This window comes from Hibiscus syriacus, unplaced genomic scaffold, assembly GCF_006381635.1.
Source record: "Hibiscus syriacus cultivar Baekdansim isolate YM2019G1 unplaced genomic scaffold, ASM638163v2 tig00110458_pilon, whole genome shotgun sequence".
NCBI classification, from domain to species: Eukaryota; Viridiplantae; Streptophyta; class Magnoliopsida; order Malvales; family Malvaceae; genus Hibiscus; species Hibiscus syriacus.
In genome coordinates this window covers 3016429-3031290 of record NW_024062745.1, presented here as the reverse complement: position 1 = coordinate 3031290, position 14862 = coordinate 3016429, and the positions used below count along the sequence as shown (strand labels likewise).

General features: G+C 34.9%; 1 protein-coding gene and 1 pseudogene across 1 annotated transcript; both read right to left on the bottom strand.

Annotated features, from left to right (window-relative positions):
• Positions 1-1226: 1226 nt before the first annotated feature.
• Positions 1227-2640, bottom strand: LOC120126565 (serine acetyltransferase 1, chloroplastic-like). The gene has a single exon (XM_039144725.1). The coding sequence runs from the start codon at positions 2590-2592 to the stop codon at positions 1441-1443; it is 1152 nt and encodes a 383-aa protein (XP_039000656.1). The 5' UTR covers positions 2593-2640; the 3' UTR covers positions 1227-1440.
• A 5293-nt stretch (positions 2641-7933) lies between these two features.
• Positions 7934-12760, bottom strand: LOC120126568 (annotated as a pseudogene).
• Positions 12761-14862: the final 2102 nt, after the last annotated feature.

Here is a 14862-nt window from a genome sequence, read left to right as displayed (position 1 = left end):
TCTCATCATAACTTGTTTCTTCCTTCTAATCCTCCCCTGCCTCTGCACTGTTCCTTTATGTTATTCCCTAATGAGAAAATAACTTTAGTGACCGAAAATGCCTTATAATATATGATTTTAACCAATTTTTTTGGATTTGAAAAAATAACCAACAAATTCGCAACGCGATTTCAAATTCACAACACGAACTCCAATTTCGCAACACAGTTTCCAAATTCGCAACACAAAATTAGAATTCGCAACTCAAACATAGAAATTTTCGCAACGCGAATTTTGTTTTCGCAGCGTGAATTTCGCAACTCGAATTTGCCAATTTCACAACTAAATTACCGATATATGTAAACACGGTAGAAAAAATCCGGTAAAAAATCTGAATTCGACAATTTGAAAATTGAGTTGCGAATTTGACAAATTCGTGTTGTGAAATGTAAAATCTCGTCTCTTAAAGAAAAAATTAAAGGACATAAAATGCACTGTAGTGGTTTTCAACCTAGGACATCCCAATTGCTAAATCCACGTATGAATCACTCAGTTAAACCTACGCCTGTAAATGAATTGAACAAACACGAACGAGAGCATGTTCATGTTCGTTCGTTCCTTTAACTTTAACCAAACAAACGAACTGTCGAAATGATTTTTTCTTTAAGAGGAGAGATTTTACATTTCGCAACACGAATTTGCCAAATTCGCAACTCAGTTTTCAATTTGACGAATTCGGATTTTTTACTAGATTTTTTCTACTGTGTTTACCTATATTGGTAATTGAGTTTCGAAATTGACGAATTCGAGTTGCGAATAATTATGTTTACCTATATTGGTAATTAGCGTTCGCGTTGCGAAAATTTTCATGTTCAAGTTGCGAATTCTAATTGTGTGTTGCTAATTTAGAAACTGTGTTGCGAAATTAGAGTTCGTGTTGCGAATTTGAAATATCGATGCGAATTTGTTGGTTATTTTTGCAAATCCAAAAAAAGTTGATTAAAATCATATATTATAAGGCATTTTCGGTCACTGAAGTTATTTTCTTTTCTCTAATCTAAGTACCTCATTTTCAAGACACTCTCAAACCTCTATGGGAAATAGTTAAGGCTTTGATCCAAAATGATACAATACTAAACGTGCTTTTAAATTTCAGTAATAAGCTCCAAACTAAACTTTATTGAGTTACTCAGCTATTAAAACAACAGAGCTCTCTTATTAACAGAACAAGCACTACTGCAATGCACTAGCAATAATCGGAAATCATAGTTCCGACGAGAGCATATATTATATCGTACTTACAACAAAGCAGCCTATATAATAACGTAATAAAGGCGGCTTAGCATATATGCTATCAACTAGAAACTCTACTGTTTTGCCGATAGGACAACTTCGGTTCTCTCTTTTAACACAAGGGAGATTAAAATTCCAAAACTTCAAAAGCGAAAACGATTTGAACCTCTAAATAACATAATCAGACCACTCAGTAATGTGTGAGGTATGATCCATGGTGAAACTTGGAATCTCGTCAAGCTTTATAGGGTTCTCCCTCCCTCCTACCAACCTAGCCGGATTCCCCACCGCGGTAGTCCTCGGAGGCACTTCCTTTAACACCACAGAGCCCGCACCGATCTTAGCTCCATCACCAATCTTAATATTCCCTAAAATACAAGTACCGGCACCGATCAAAACACCATCTCCGATCTTCGGATGTCTATCACCAGAAGCCTTACCAGTTCCTCCCAATGTTACATTATGTAAAATCGACACATTGTTCCCAATCACAGCTGTCTCTCCAACAACAACTCCAGTAGCATGATCAAGCAATATGCCACTCCCAATCTTCGCTCCAGGATGAATATCCACATCAAAAACCTCAGACGCCCTATTTTGTATCAGCAAGGCCAAAACTTTCCTTCCTTGGGACCATAAATTATGGGCTACCCTGTGTGCTTGACATGCTAGGAACCCTTTATAGTTCAAAAAGCAATGCACATAACTTATGCAGGCAGGGTCTCTTTCTTTAACAGCTTTCAAATCTTCCTCAGCATCTTTTATAATTCCTTGATCTTCCACCAGCACAGCCATGAAACTATCAAATAGGGTAGTACTAGGAAGACTCGAATTGCATAATTTGATCGACAAATGACTGGCTAAAGCACTCTCTAATGAATTCTGAGACAAGATTGAGGCGTAATAATAATTTGACAGCATGGGTTCTTGCTCAACATCTAACCTCGCTTCTTCTTTCATTGTCAGCCATATAGCACCAGCCTCTTCTTCGAAAGGAAAATCAACAAATTCTCTTGTGGGGACGGTTTTCGTGTGGTTCCCATTAAAGGGTTCCCTGGAAACATGATTTGGAAAAGGGGGTCTGCAGAGATTTCCGTAACTGAAATGATTTCCATCAGGTTGAGACGTGTTTGGACGCTCGGAAAGTTGGGAAGGGTTGGTTGCTCTCGAGGTATCAATACAGGCAGCCATGGATTTGTGAAGGTTGTGACAACGTATGGTTGATGAGAAAATTGATGGAGAGGAGAGTGGATAAGAGAAAGGAGGAGAGTTGCTGTATAAAAGGAGACTTAAAGGTCCAGGTGTCCCAAGAACTTTCATTGAAACTGGGATTTCCTGGGAAATTTGGCGTACGGTTAGTTAAGTATTTATAGGGTAAGGAGGCTAAAGAAAAATTATTAAAAAAAATCTGGTTTGACCGGGAACTTTGGCCGTCGGTGCACATGATTAAGGATCAAATTGGCATTACACTTCTTTTATTCTTTTATCGAAAAAAAATTATCATATTCTCTACCTGTAAATTTTAAAATAATCTTTTACTAATAAAAGAATTTAAAAAATTATCTTCTCTTTCATACATCGTTCTTCTTCTAATTTTCTTATATTCTTTACGTCAACATTAGTTACGGACTAGTCGTTAACAATAAAACTAGTTTCAAACAGATCGTTGATGATAACATTAATCTTAAAATTTTACCTAAAAATTCTTTTCAAAAAAGTGTTAATTTATTTTTAAAAAAATACAAATCCAATTACTAATAAAAAAATTTAAAGAAACGAAAACCAAAAGAATTAAGATTGATCCTTGCCGTTCAAATTGAATGGTGGAATAGAGAGAACATGAAAGGGCTGGGGGATGAACTATTGCGGTCCACTTGATTTTACTTTTTTTTTATGTTGTACATAGCAATTTGTGGTCCACTCTTTACTTGCTTCACTTTCTATTTGTATTTATTATTATTCTTGTATCACTGATTTATTTTCCTCTTTCTTCAAGTGGAATCAATTATTCAATACAAATGGAGAAAATCTACTTTTATTAAAAATTTTGAGGAAAAAAACGAAGAAGGGATATATACATAATTTTATATTAGAAGATAAATTTATAAAATTTAAAAGAATGACAAATCGATAAATTTTAAACAGGAAGGATGTGTTTTCAATTGGAAACGTAAAATATAAAAAATTAAAAATTTTAAAGAATAACTAACCGACCACCCGTAAAACCCTACCTATTCTCCCTCGATCCATCCTATTTGGAAGATTCCATCTAATTAAGCAAGGGTTAAAAATAAATTTACTTTATTTCCAAATTACCATCTCAATTGTTACAAGAGAAAAAAAAAATCTGATAAAAAGAGAAGAAACAGCCTCCCATTTGCTACTTAATGATTGAATTCTGCGTAGAGTTTTTATAATAGGAAAAAACGTTATTGGTATCAGGATTCTAGTAAATTAAACAAGGGTAAATTACACCCACAAGTCATTGGACTATGAGTGTATTTCAAAAAATTGTAATCAGATTATTCTATTCTTTGCTTGGTATAGTCATATCACTTTATTATTAAATGTGGAATGAATATTAACTTTTATTATAATTTTATCATTTAACGATGATTGTGAAGAGGCAAACAACAAGGGCAAATGACGATGCAACAATCAAACAATAAATGTTCTTTGAATATTCTTGAAATATAAAACCATCGGGAAAAAAAACCTTTTTCTAAGAAGAACACCAAACCAATGAAGAGTTGATCTTACACCAACTTATAGAAAATGAGAAAAGAAAATTGTCTCACAATCGAAGGTTGAATGATCAAAATATAAATTTATTCAAAAAAATCGACATCTATTACACACTTAATGATAAGGTAACTCGATTGTTATCTTTGATAAATAGAATGACCCAGCTATGACTTTTTTTTGAAATACAATAACCTAATTATAAATGTGCTCATAATATCATGACATGTTGAATAATTTGTCCGATAAACAAAGATGCGTCTTTCAATTTCTTTTTGGCCGAGTAAAATATTTCGATGGTAAATTACATCATTCTTAACTGAACTATACTTTCCTTCGTATTACATTCACCGTACTTTCTTTTTTTAATTTACTCACTGAATTTTTGAATTGTTCATGTTTTGATCACCCTGAATTATTTTATTATTAATTTTGTATGAAATGACATTTTTATATTATTTTAATATAAAATAATTAAAAATATAAAATAAAAATAGAAGGTGGTCGAACACCACCGTCAGCTATTATCGATCGTAGTAGATGGTGGTCGTCGGTCTCAAATTTCATGGGTTGGTTCATCTTGACCCCCTAAGTCCGAATATGGTGGTTGTTTCACCGAAAAATGTCCCAAAACCTGTAAATCTCGACTGAAATGTTTTGGCTTCCTCACTTTTAATCTCTAATTCTTGGACTTCATAGCAAGTTCTAACAAAATGGAAGTCGGATTCGGACTCACGGTGTTTAAGGAGAAGCGACCCACGAAAACATGGGACCGATCAAACACCAACTACGATGATCTTAGGCAGTCGACAGTGGTGTCCGGTCAACTTATGTTTATATTTTATATTTTAAATTATTTGATATTAAATAATAACAAAAATTTCATGTCATAAGAAAATAGTAAAAAAATAATTTAGAGTGATCAAAACAAGAGTGATTTGAAAGTTTAGTGAGTAAATTATAAAAATTGAAAGTATGATGAGTAAAATAGGAGAGACTATAATTTAGTGAGAAATTGAGTAATTTACCCAATATTTTGACACGGCTGTGTCGTGGTGATGACGCGTCTCCTTAAGAAACCCTAGTTGTTGAATTTCCATGGTAACTGAAATGTGAAATTTGACCACAAAAGAAAAAAATGAAAGGACATTTGAGTTTGAGCTGTCGGCTCATCACCGTGACTTCCACGCATCTTTGCTCTAATTAAAATGCCTCCAATCAGGGAAACCGGTGGCGGTAGTTATTTTTAAATTTTAAAATTTTAAAATATTTTATATTTTTTAATGTAATTTTATTAAAAAAATATTTTTTCCTAAAATTTTATAAATTTAATTTCATCTTTTAAAATTTTATAAATTCAAATTCACCTCCTAATTTAAAATCTTACGATAATGTCGGCCTTCAATCATCTTTTTGACCTTCTTATGTAACTGATTACGTTACGTCTTCCAAGTTTTAACTCTAGAGAAAGAAGGCTCACGCTTATGCAGGCCAATGCCATCATCTGCATTTTTTTTTCGTCTATTTATATCTATAAATAAATCAACGAAATTTAATTAAATTAAGATTTTATGCTAATTTATATAAAAATAAAAATTTGAAAATGTAACTATTCGTCTTTAGCAATTTAATATTCGTAATATAATTAACAAAACTTAAGAAATATATTTAAATTCCTTCTCCTCCAACACCCACAGTTTAGGTTTTTGAGTTCTAATTTAATTATGGATTTCTAGAAATATGCTTGAATTCCTTCTTCTTCCACGACCACCCACGGTTTAGATATAATCACCCACAGATTACTTTTTATTCTTTGATTTTAACATTTTTAATCGATCGAATTTGATAAGAGAGAACGTTATTGTCTGTAGGGGGTATAAATTTAAACAGTTAGGTATATAGGGCATGTGTATTGTTCTTAAAAGATGTCTTTGGTCAAAGTTAAGAAGAAAAAATCTTCCTTTAATAAAATAATTCTTTCACTTTATGTCTATGTTCATATCTATGTAGAGAATCAAAAGGATATTGGCCATCCATTTTTATTCCGAAAAACATATTACTTAACATACTAAAAGAAAAGGTACTGTCCATCCATTCATGAATGAAGTGCTTGGTATGGGGTTAAAGTAATGATTTGAAATGTGGACCGTCAAATTTGAATTGTTTAAATACGTGGGGGACAGGGGTTCAATGAATTACGGTTGCACTATGGGTCATATGACCCTTGCAATTTATGAAGTCACATTCAGTGCAACAGATTGGTCAATCTTTTTTATTTTCTGATGGCTAATAGCTTCCCAAATCGGCTTAGGGTGCCCTACATGACTGCCTTTTTTGATCCTGCGACGAGAAAGGATTAGATATGATTAGATGCGATTAATTATTACCAGAACCATTTAATAGGTACAGGGAAAGGGAGAGGAAGAAATTCCATGCCACAATCACGATTCTTGCAATATAACAATATTACATATTTTATGAGATAAATCTTACAAGTATGTAATGTTACATATTTTATGAGATGAATCTTTAAGCGGTGCCAACCAATGGTAGCTCAAGTGTGCACGTTATTGACTATATTTTGTCACATTTATCATCATCATCATCTATAGTTGAATGTATATATGTCGACTACAGTATCAAATACTCACCAACGAATACTTGGTCTATGGATGAGATATTAAATTCTTTAAAAAAATATCAAAATTTTGAATCCTAACGTGAATGAAAAAACAAAGTCTAAAATTTTACATGTTTCTAGTGCTCGCCGTGGTCATGGTTGCGGTTGAATTCCTGTGCGGTTTCCGAGTTGGTCTTTCAATGATTAATGAAGTACTTATGAAGAATTTCATCAGTTGGGATGACATAAAAGTGGACGAACATCAAATGGAGTTGAGTGATTCGAGGGTTAATCATAAACGAAGCCGAGTTATTGTGGTTAACAAGAATGGTGAAGCAGATTAGGCCACTGTTCAAGGAGCAATCGATGTGGTTCCGGAAAATAATATTTGGAGAGTTGAGATTTATATTCTTCCAGGGACTTACAGGTGAAACTTGAAAGTTGACATTCATTAGATTGGTTGTTCCTTTTCTTGTCACTGATGCATAATCCTTGGGGTCGATCATTTTGCTGGCAGAAGATAAGTGACCCCAAGAGCAAGCTATACAACATTTCATTTGTTGGGAATGCTGGTCAAATGTCTAACACCATAATTTCTTGGGGCGACAAAGCATCTGATAAATATAGCAATGGCATTTGCCTGGGAACTTATAAATCGGCATAGGTCATCGTCGAATACGATTACTTTTGTGCATATCACATTTGAGGTTGACAATCTTTTCTCTTTTGATTCTCATAAACCTGTGAGAAAAAGCTTTTTTTTCAGCCTATCAATTGCTTTGCTGCTGAATACTGTGATTCAAACTCCTGGAGAACCCGGAATGCAAGCTGTGGCCCTGAGGATTTCAGGTGCCAAGGCAATGTTCTACAAGGTCAAGGTTGCTGGGACGCGGGACACACTCTTGGATGAAACCGGATCACATTACTTTCACCAGCCCCACATTCGAGGCAGTGTCGACTTCATCTTTGGTAAATAGAGGCCACTCTATCATGTAAAATATTTACTTTGCTTCCGAGATCGGTGGATTCCTTTGATAACTATGATACTCAATGCTAGATTCTTTGAAAAAGGATTGTGCGATCGAGTCCATTGCCTGAAGGTCCGGTGCAATTGCAGCTCACCGCAGGGATGATACAGGTTTCTCATTTGTAAACTGCAAAATCAACGGAACTGGTAGAATTTACTTGGGAAGAGCTTGGGGAAATTATTCAAGAGCCATCTATTCTAACTGTTATTTTGAGAACATAAATCCTGCTGGATGGACCGACTGGAATGGAAAGCAGCAGTGTCTGTAGGCATTACCAGTAAGCAAGAACAATGTCAAGAAAATATGATCATTGTCATTACAAGAGGACACATATCTGGTGTTACAAGAGACCAGCAAAGTCCATGACTAAGAGAATTATGAAAAACTACATTTTTGAGGATCTACTAACCAAAGATCTTCAAATACAAATCCTATTTCAGATACAAACAATTACTACAACAAAAACCACAGGATACTAACCTCGTTTCAGTACACCAACAAATGACGGCGACTTTCGTGCTATGCCTGCATCATTTTTTACAGAAGGTCTGAACTTAAACTGAAATCATGTTAGTTGACATTAGTACCAACATCCCCGTTACAAAAGAATCTAGGTTCTTGCTTCCATGAGTTCCTTACTTTTATTGTTCTGTTCCGTGTCATTTTCCGCCTCTAATTTGCCTGCCTTGTCATTATTGCTGTTGTTGGTGTTGTTTTCATCATCACCATCCACATCATTTAGTTTATTATCGGCATTAGCCTTTTGTCAATTATCCGATGGCGGAGGCTTCTTGCTATCACTAGTATCCCTATCCTTTTCATCTTTCAATGATGCTAGCTCCTTACCACCAGTTTCTTCTTCGAGGTTATCAGAACAGTCCCGACAAGCTAACTCAGGCTTTTCCCCTTCAGCAATAGTTTTGGCAGGAACAGCTTCAACTGGAATTGTGCAGCCATCAAGCTTTGCATCCACGACAGGAGTAGTGGACATGGAAACTTTCGTGTCCATGTCTGGGCTAATGGCATCAGATATCAAAGAGAGTATATCCGGTCTTGCTTTAATATCAATCCAGCGGTCCCCATCCCAATCTCTGAAACTTCTTAGATCATTTTTGTGTATGTTCACGAATAAGTTCTCGCCTAAAACCATAAGAATAATTTAATTATTTGAAGTGGCATCCACCAATGGGATCACAATAACCAAGGAAATGCAATATATACATACTACAGTTCAAAATAAACATACCATGTAAGTAAACTTGCACACCATCATCACCAATGCTGTTAACCCCAGTTATAACCCCTTCCCACCAGCTATCATTCCACCATGCATCAACAGCAACCCCAACCTCCAGAGCAAGTTCTTCTTGAGTGCTAGGAGGAACAGGTGGTACTGTTTGCCGACCTGAGTACCTCATGCCAAGTTTGTCAGGCATAGCAAGCTTGCAAATTGGGATCCATTCCTAGAAACACATTAATGAGGAAACAAAATCAGATTTATTAAGCTTGGACCCGTAAACCCTAGCATAATTAAACTAGAGGTTCGATTCTGTTTTCCTGATATGCAAAGGGATAAAATGGTAAATCACCAATGTTTGAGATGAACATCCTATGGAAATTTGCTTTTACGTACAATATTATCTATGGAGATCAAATGATGGGTAAATAAACCAATACAAGGTTTTAAAATGCCTAAAACATACCTCAAGATTACCATATCCATCTTCATCGTGCACATCATAATATTGGACCGTTATCTGTTTTTTAGAACTTGTAAAACTGTACATCCGAACCAGCAGACTCGGATTCCGCTATCTAGGCACAGCAACTCTATCTTTTCATCAACCGTGAAAAGTGATCCATGCCAATATTGACTCACAGCATGCTTAAGGGAGAGCAATCTCATTCCAGACAAAGCATATTTTATTTTCTTGCATGAAATGTCATAAGTCACCATGTGATTACTTTTTTTTTTATAAGAATCACCACGTGATTACTAGAAATCCTGTTTCCTGAATGATCAGTCACAAACCTTTGATTACTACTACTATTGTTTCTGGACATCTTATTTCCCAACTTTACATTTACACCGGTGCTTAGTTCATCTTCTTCTTCATTCAGGCCAAGGCTTGTGAAGTCAGGTTCTGAGGACAAACTGGAACATAAACATGAGAGAATCGGTTGATCAAAATAGCCATGCAATTTACTTAAATCAAATGGCTTCACTTTATTATTTCTGAACTGCCTAGAGCATACATGAGCTCTAGCTAATAAAGCATCAGGGAAAACAGCTGTGCATTTCTCGTAGTGTTCACGAGTTAAGACACTTGCAAGACCATCAACGCACTCTGCACTAATGACTTGTGAATAAGGAGTGATGAAGACTTCTTTCGGGTGAGGATTCATTACAGGAATGACACCCTTAACTTCCTTAGTGTGGTGAAACCACCTCACTTTGACCTTCTTCTGCCCACGCTTGTCCTCGTACATGTCTTCAAGGTAAGAAAGATAGCGATTCTCTCCTTTAGCCATGACAAAGACAAAAGATTGAACCTAAGCATCAGATTCAAAAGGAAAAATGTCAGCAGATATAACAGTCACTGAAAAATACAGACGACCAGGTCACAACCAAATGCATTATGCCTGGTTTCAAAGAGAAATGAATCAATAAAAAAAAATTAGCTGACCCTTTATTCCCATATGTAATGGGATAAGGGGAGGTAGGATAGTAGGCTGCCCCCAACACCAGGTTGAGAGCAGCTTCCGAGACCTCCGAATTATGAATTGCCCACCGTGGGACTCGATCCCACGACCACAAGGTTAAGAGCCTTGTGCTCTACCAACTGAGCTGGTCCAAGATTTTCTACCTCCTTGTATCAGAATAAGGATGAGCTGATATCATATTACTAATTGCATAATTATGGTCAATTGCAACTAACTATATGAAGCACTTCAAGAACTATAGCAATTACTTTTGATTGGACCAGATTTTTTTCCTCATTCTACCAATTAAATTTACAAATAATAATTAGGCATTGGCATGTGATTAGAGTTTACTTTTTCTTTGTATGTTGATACTTACTGCTATTGCGGTTCCACTGCGGCAAAATGCTAGGAAATGTTTGAGATGTTTACCACATGTCCATGCAGAGCCCGACCATACAATATCTGAACTTTGTCCATTCAAATTTCTAGAAAAATGCCCCTGTAACACAGGAGTCGGTGTCAGAGAAAACCAAAGAAAGAATAAGGAACTAAACTAACAGAAAACCAAGAGGATATACCAAATCATTCTGTGCTAGGGCCTTCTGAGCACTAATCTCAATCATTGCACATTCAGGAGATTGCAAAGCCAGCAGTGCATCATGTTTTGGAGACTCTGTCATTGAAGATATAAAACTGTAATTTTCGGAGATATTCAGCATATTGTTTTCTTTCCAAGGAGACTTCGATTCTAAATATAAATGACTTGGACTGGTTTATTTCTTCAACCATAAACAATAAGAAATACTAAACCATTCAAAAATTAAATGACTCGTACAGATTATACTTTAGGAAAAAATGGAAGAACGATAAGTCGATAATCATGTTAAAAAGCATGTGATGGAAGTAAAAGCAATCATACAAGAACTGAAATCTATCATTAAACTTCGGATATTCAGGACAAGCTTAATCATTACACTTTTCTTAAGTCTGAAAAATAAAGTTTAGTTTTGTTCTGAATCCTAAACTACTTTACCAAGGCCTTATTAATAAGTACATTGTGAGTTATACATTCTATTGTGATTTACCATCTTTTGATGCCAAGAAAATAACAGAATCCAAAGCCCAATAGGGTTCAAATACATACTAGATCGATCTCCCTCGAGATGCTGCTTCGAGAGCATAGATGTAAGCCAATGCACAACCTCTCTTCTTGACCTCCATTTGAAACCAGCATGAATTGAATGCTCAGCACCATAGACCTTCACAAACTCCTCAGCAACAATATAAAACATGTCCCTGACACTCCTCTCAGTACCGATAACAGCACGGATGGATTCCCCGTTGGAACCCTTCAAGAAATAGTGAACCGCACGATTACCGCGCTCTTGCAAAACAAATTCTTGCTTCCACTCGACGAAACAATGGCCTTTTCCAGACATGTTGACATAAAGCACCAAGAGGAGATTTTACAAAATACAGAATCTGCTTGACTACCTATTCACATAGCTAAAGATTCTCCCATAAAATTAGGGGGGGGGGGGGGGAAGGGTTCTAACAAAGGTGGATTAGCTGCCAATAAGACAACCACCATACAATCATACAGAAAATAGCTTGAATATGGCAACAAGCTTCTACTCTAAAACGATCCCTCAAAAAAAAAGTCAAAAAGTAGAATGAGTAGGTAAAAGAAGAAGAATAAGGGCCAGATATCTCAAAAAGAAAAAAAACAGACTAAGATTCACAGAAACTAAATGTTTGAGTATCTAATAATCTTATGATCAGAAACTACAACTACACAGCAATAGATTCACAAAAAATATCCAGCTCACTAGGCCTCCTTCAAAATAAACAACAGAGAAGCTTTCTGTATTCAATTAAAGCTACAACTAACATACACTAACCCACCCCCAAAGATGCCACCATGAATCCCCAGCTGTATTTTTCAAAGAATTGTACCAAACGAGAGAGGTGAATTAGGAATAACTGGCCAGAACCCAGAAAGAGACAAGCCATGAAGATCTGCAAATAGATCAGAGATGAACTCGAAAAAACTAAAGCCCAAGCTTGAAAGAACTAGAAGGGGCCAACATATGGCATTGACTGACTGCACTAAGAGAATCATCAAGGAAAAAAGGGAAATGGTCACTTTCCTTTACACCTAAACATGCAGTACTTAGCATCAAAACAAGGATCCTTTCGGGAAAAATCAATTTTTTCTCTCTCAAAGGATCAAGAAAGAGGTGAAAGTTGAAGACTTTGTCTTTGCCTTATACGAGGAGCAAGAGATAGTGGAGAGAAAGGGAGATGAGAAAAGATGATGGAAAAAGCGATGAAAAAAGAGAGGCAACAAAGGACATTTTGATGGGTAGTTTGAAAGCAGCTGAGATTTGGCATGCAGCTGTCGATGATAGATGAAAAACCAGAAAAATGGAAGAAGGAAAGCTAAAATAATTAAAAACGAAATGAAAAGAAACAATATTTTTGCAGCTGAGTCCATCACTGGTTTTGATAGGCCTTTTAGGTCCATGGGCTCTCAAGGTTTAGCTGCCATTACTACACATCGGACAAGATGGGGTTTGCTTTGTTTCTCTCACATGTTTGATCACCATGTTCTCACTTCAAAGTTCTTCAAAGGTCTCCTTGTATCCTTGTTATCAAAGGACATCCAATGTAAAAGTTCGAGGATCAAAATGAAAATTTCCTACTACTAATGTAGTTTACACATTTATTAAGTGGTTGGTTTTGTTCAACAAAATGAATGCCAACATGATGTATTGAATTGCGAAATGTAGGTCCCCAGTTTGTGGAGTGATGATTATCACGTGAGAAGTCCGACCATGAGACCATTTCTTTGTCAATGAAAAAGCTCCAATGGGAAAACTTGTGAGCCTAACCATCAATGGAATCACTTGTAGCATTTTTTTTCAATTCCGTACATTGATGACTCACTTTCACTTAGCTTCCTTGTTTAGACACAAACAAAGGAAAATCATGGAAAACAAACAAGTTAGGGCATTTGATCTCTGTTATCTGCTTAAAAGCTCCATACTTTGTTTACTTTTTGTTCCCTCAACATATACGCTCATGTGGTTGAAGTTTCTTGAAGCAAATGTCTTGCTTTTCCCGCTTACATGCCGTAATTCAAAGAGTAATATGAGGGCAAATTAAAAAGGGAAAAGAAAAGAATAGCTTTCTCTCTTTAAAAAATTGTATATCAATTTTGTCTGTATTATATTAAAGCATAATACAAAATATAAATTTCTAAACTATACATCGAAAGATTTGATGTATAAAGAATTTTTTCGTAAAAAATAGGTTTTTAAAGTTTACAGCGTTACACTTTAGGTATTTAGAATGTAATGACCATTAAATTTTATTGTTATCTGACACGTGTCCTTCATATAAAATTTCAAAAATTATTTTATTTTAAAAAATTAATATTACAAAAACCTCAAACTTTATATTTCATGTCGCCGGTCAACTACCATAGGTTTGATGCGTTACAGTTGATATCATCAGAATCGTGTCGACATCACAACTAAAATTCAATCCTTTATCTACTGTGAAATTGTGTCGATCGTTGTAAAAAACATCACGAATAGTCGTCATATTTTTAGGTTTTTGTTTAAATTTTCCGATGATTTTGACATCTATAATCGTCCATATATTACACGGCTGTCATCATTATGTTCTTCGTTATATTTTGAACAAAATTTAACCGACGGTGTTCGCCGTCGAAGATGGGTGAAAGAGAGAGAGAGAGAGAGGGGGACTAGAGGAGGAGTTAGACTTTTTTATTTTTGTTAAAAATAATTTTTATTATTAAAAAATTAAGGGTAAAGTATAGTAATGGTCACTGAACATTTCTGAAACTTGCATTTAGGTCCCCCAACTTTTAAAACTTGCAATACAGTCTCCCAACATTTAATCTTTTGCAATATGGTCCCTGCCCTATGAAAATTAGGGTAAATTATATAAATGGTCACTAAACTTTTTAGGTACTTGAATTTAGGTCCCCCAACTTTTAAAACTTACAAAACAATCATCAATTTCATTCTAAACCACAAATTCCAAAGTAATTCAATTTCATTCTAAACACTAAATTCCAAAATAATTCAATTACGTTCTAAAACTCAAATTCTAAAATACTTCAATTTCTGTCTTTTTTATAAACGACGCCAATGTCACTAAATTATTAATTAATTTACTTTTTATATTTAAAAACATATGATAATTTTTTAATATTAATTTAAAGACATGAAATTTTTTCAATGGTAAGAATATATGATAATAATTCATTTATTTAAAAATAAATATATTTCTAATTATTTGTGTATGTTTTTATATCTAATCATACGTGTTAATATATTTTATATCTTTCATATAAATATTAAGACTACATAAATAGCAGAGTCAAAATTTCATATATGAGTTATGTTAATTATAGTAATGATGTATAAATATATTTTATTTTTATATTATTTATATTATAAT

Excerpts from the sequence above, each read along its gene's own strand:
- LOC120126565 (XM_039144725.1), bottom strand. The coding sequence starts at position 2,592 with ATGAAAGTTCTTGGGACACCTGGACCTTTAAGTCTCCTTTTATACAGC.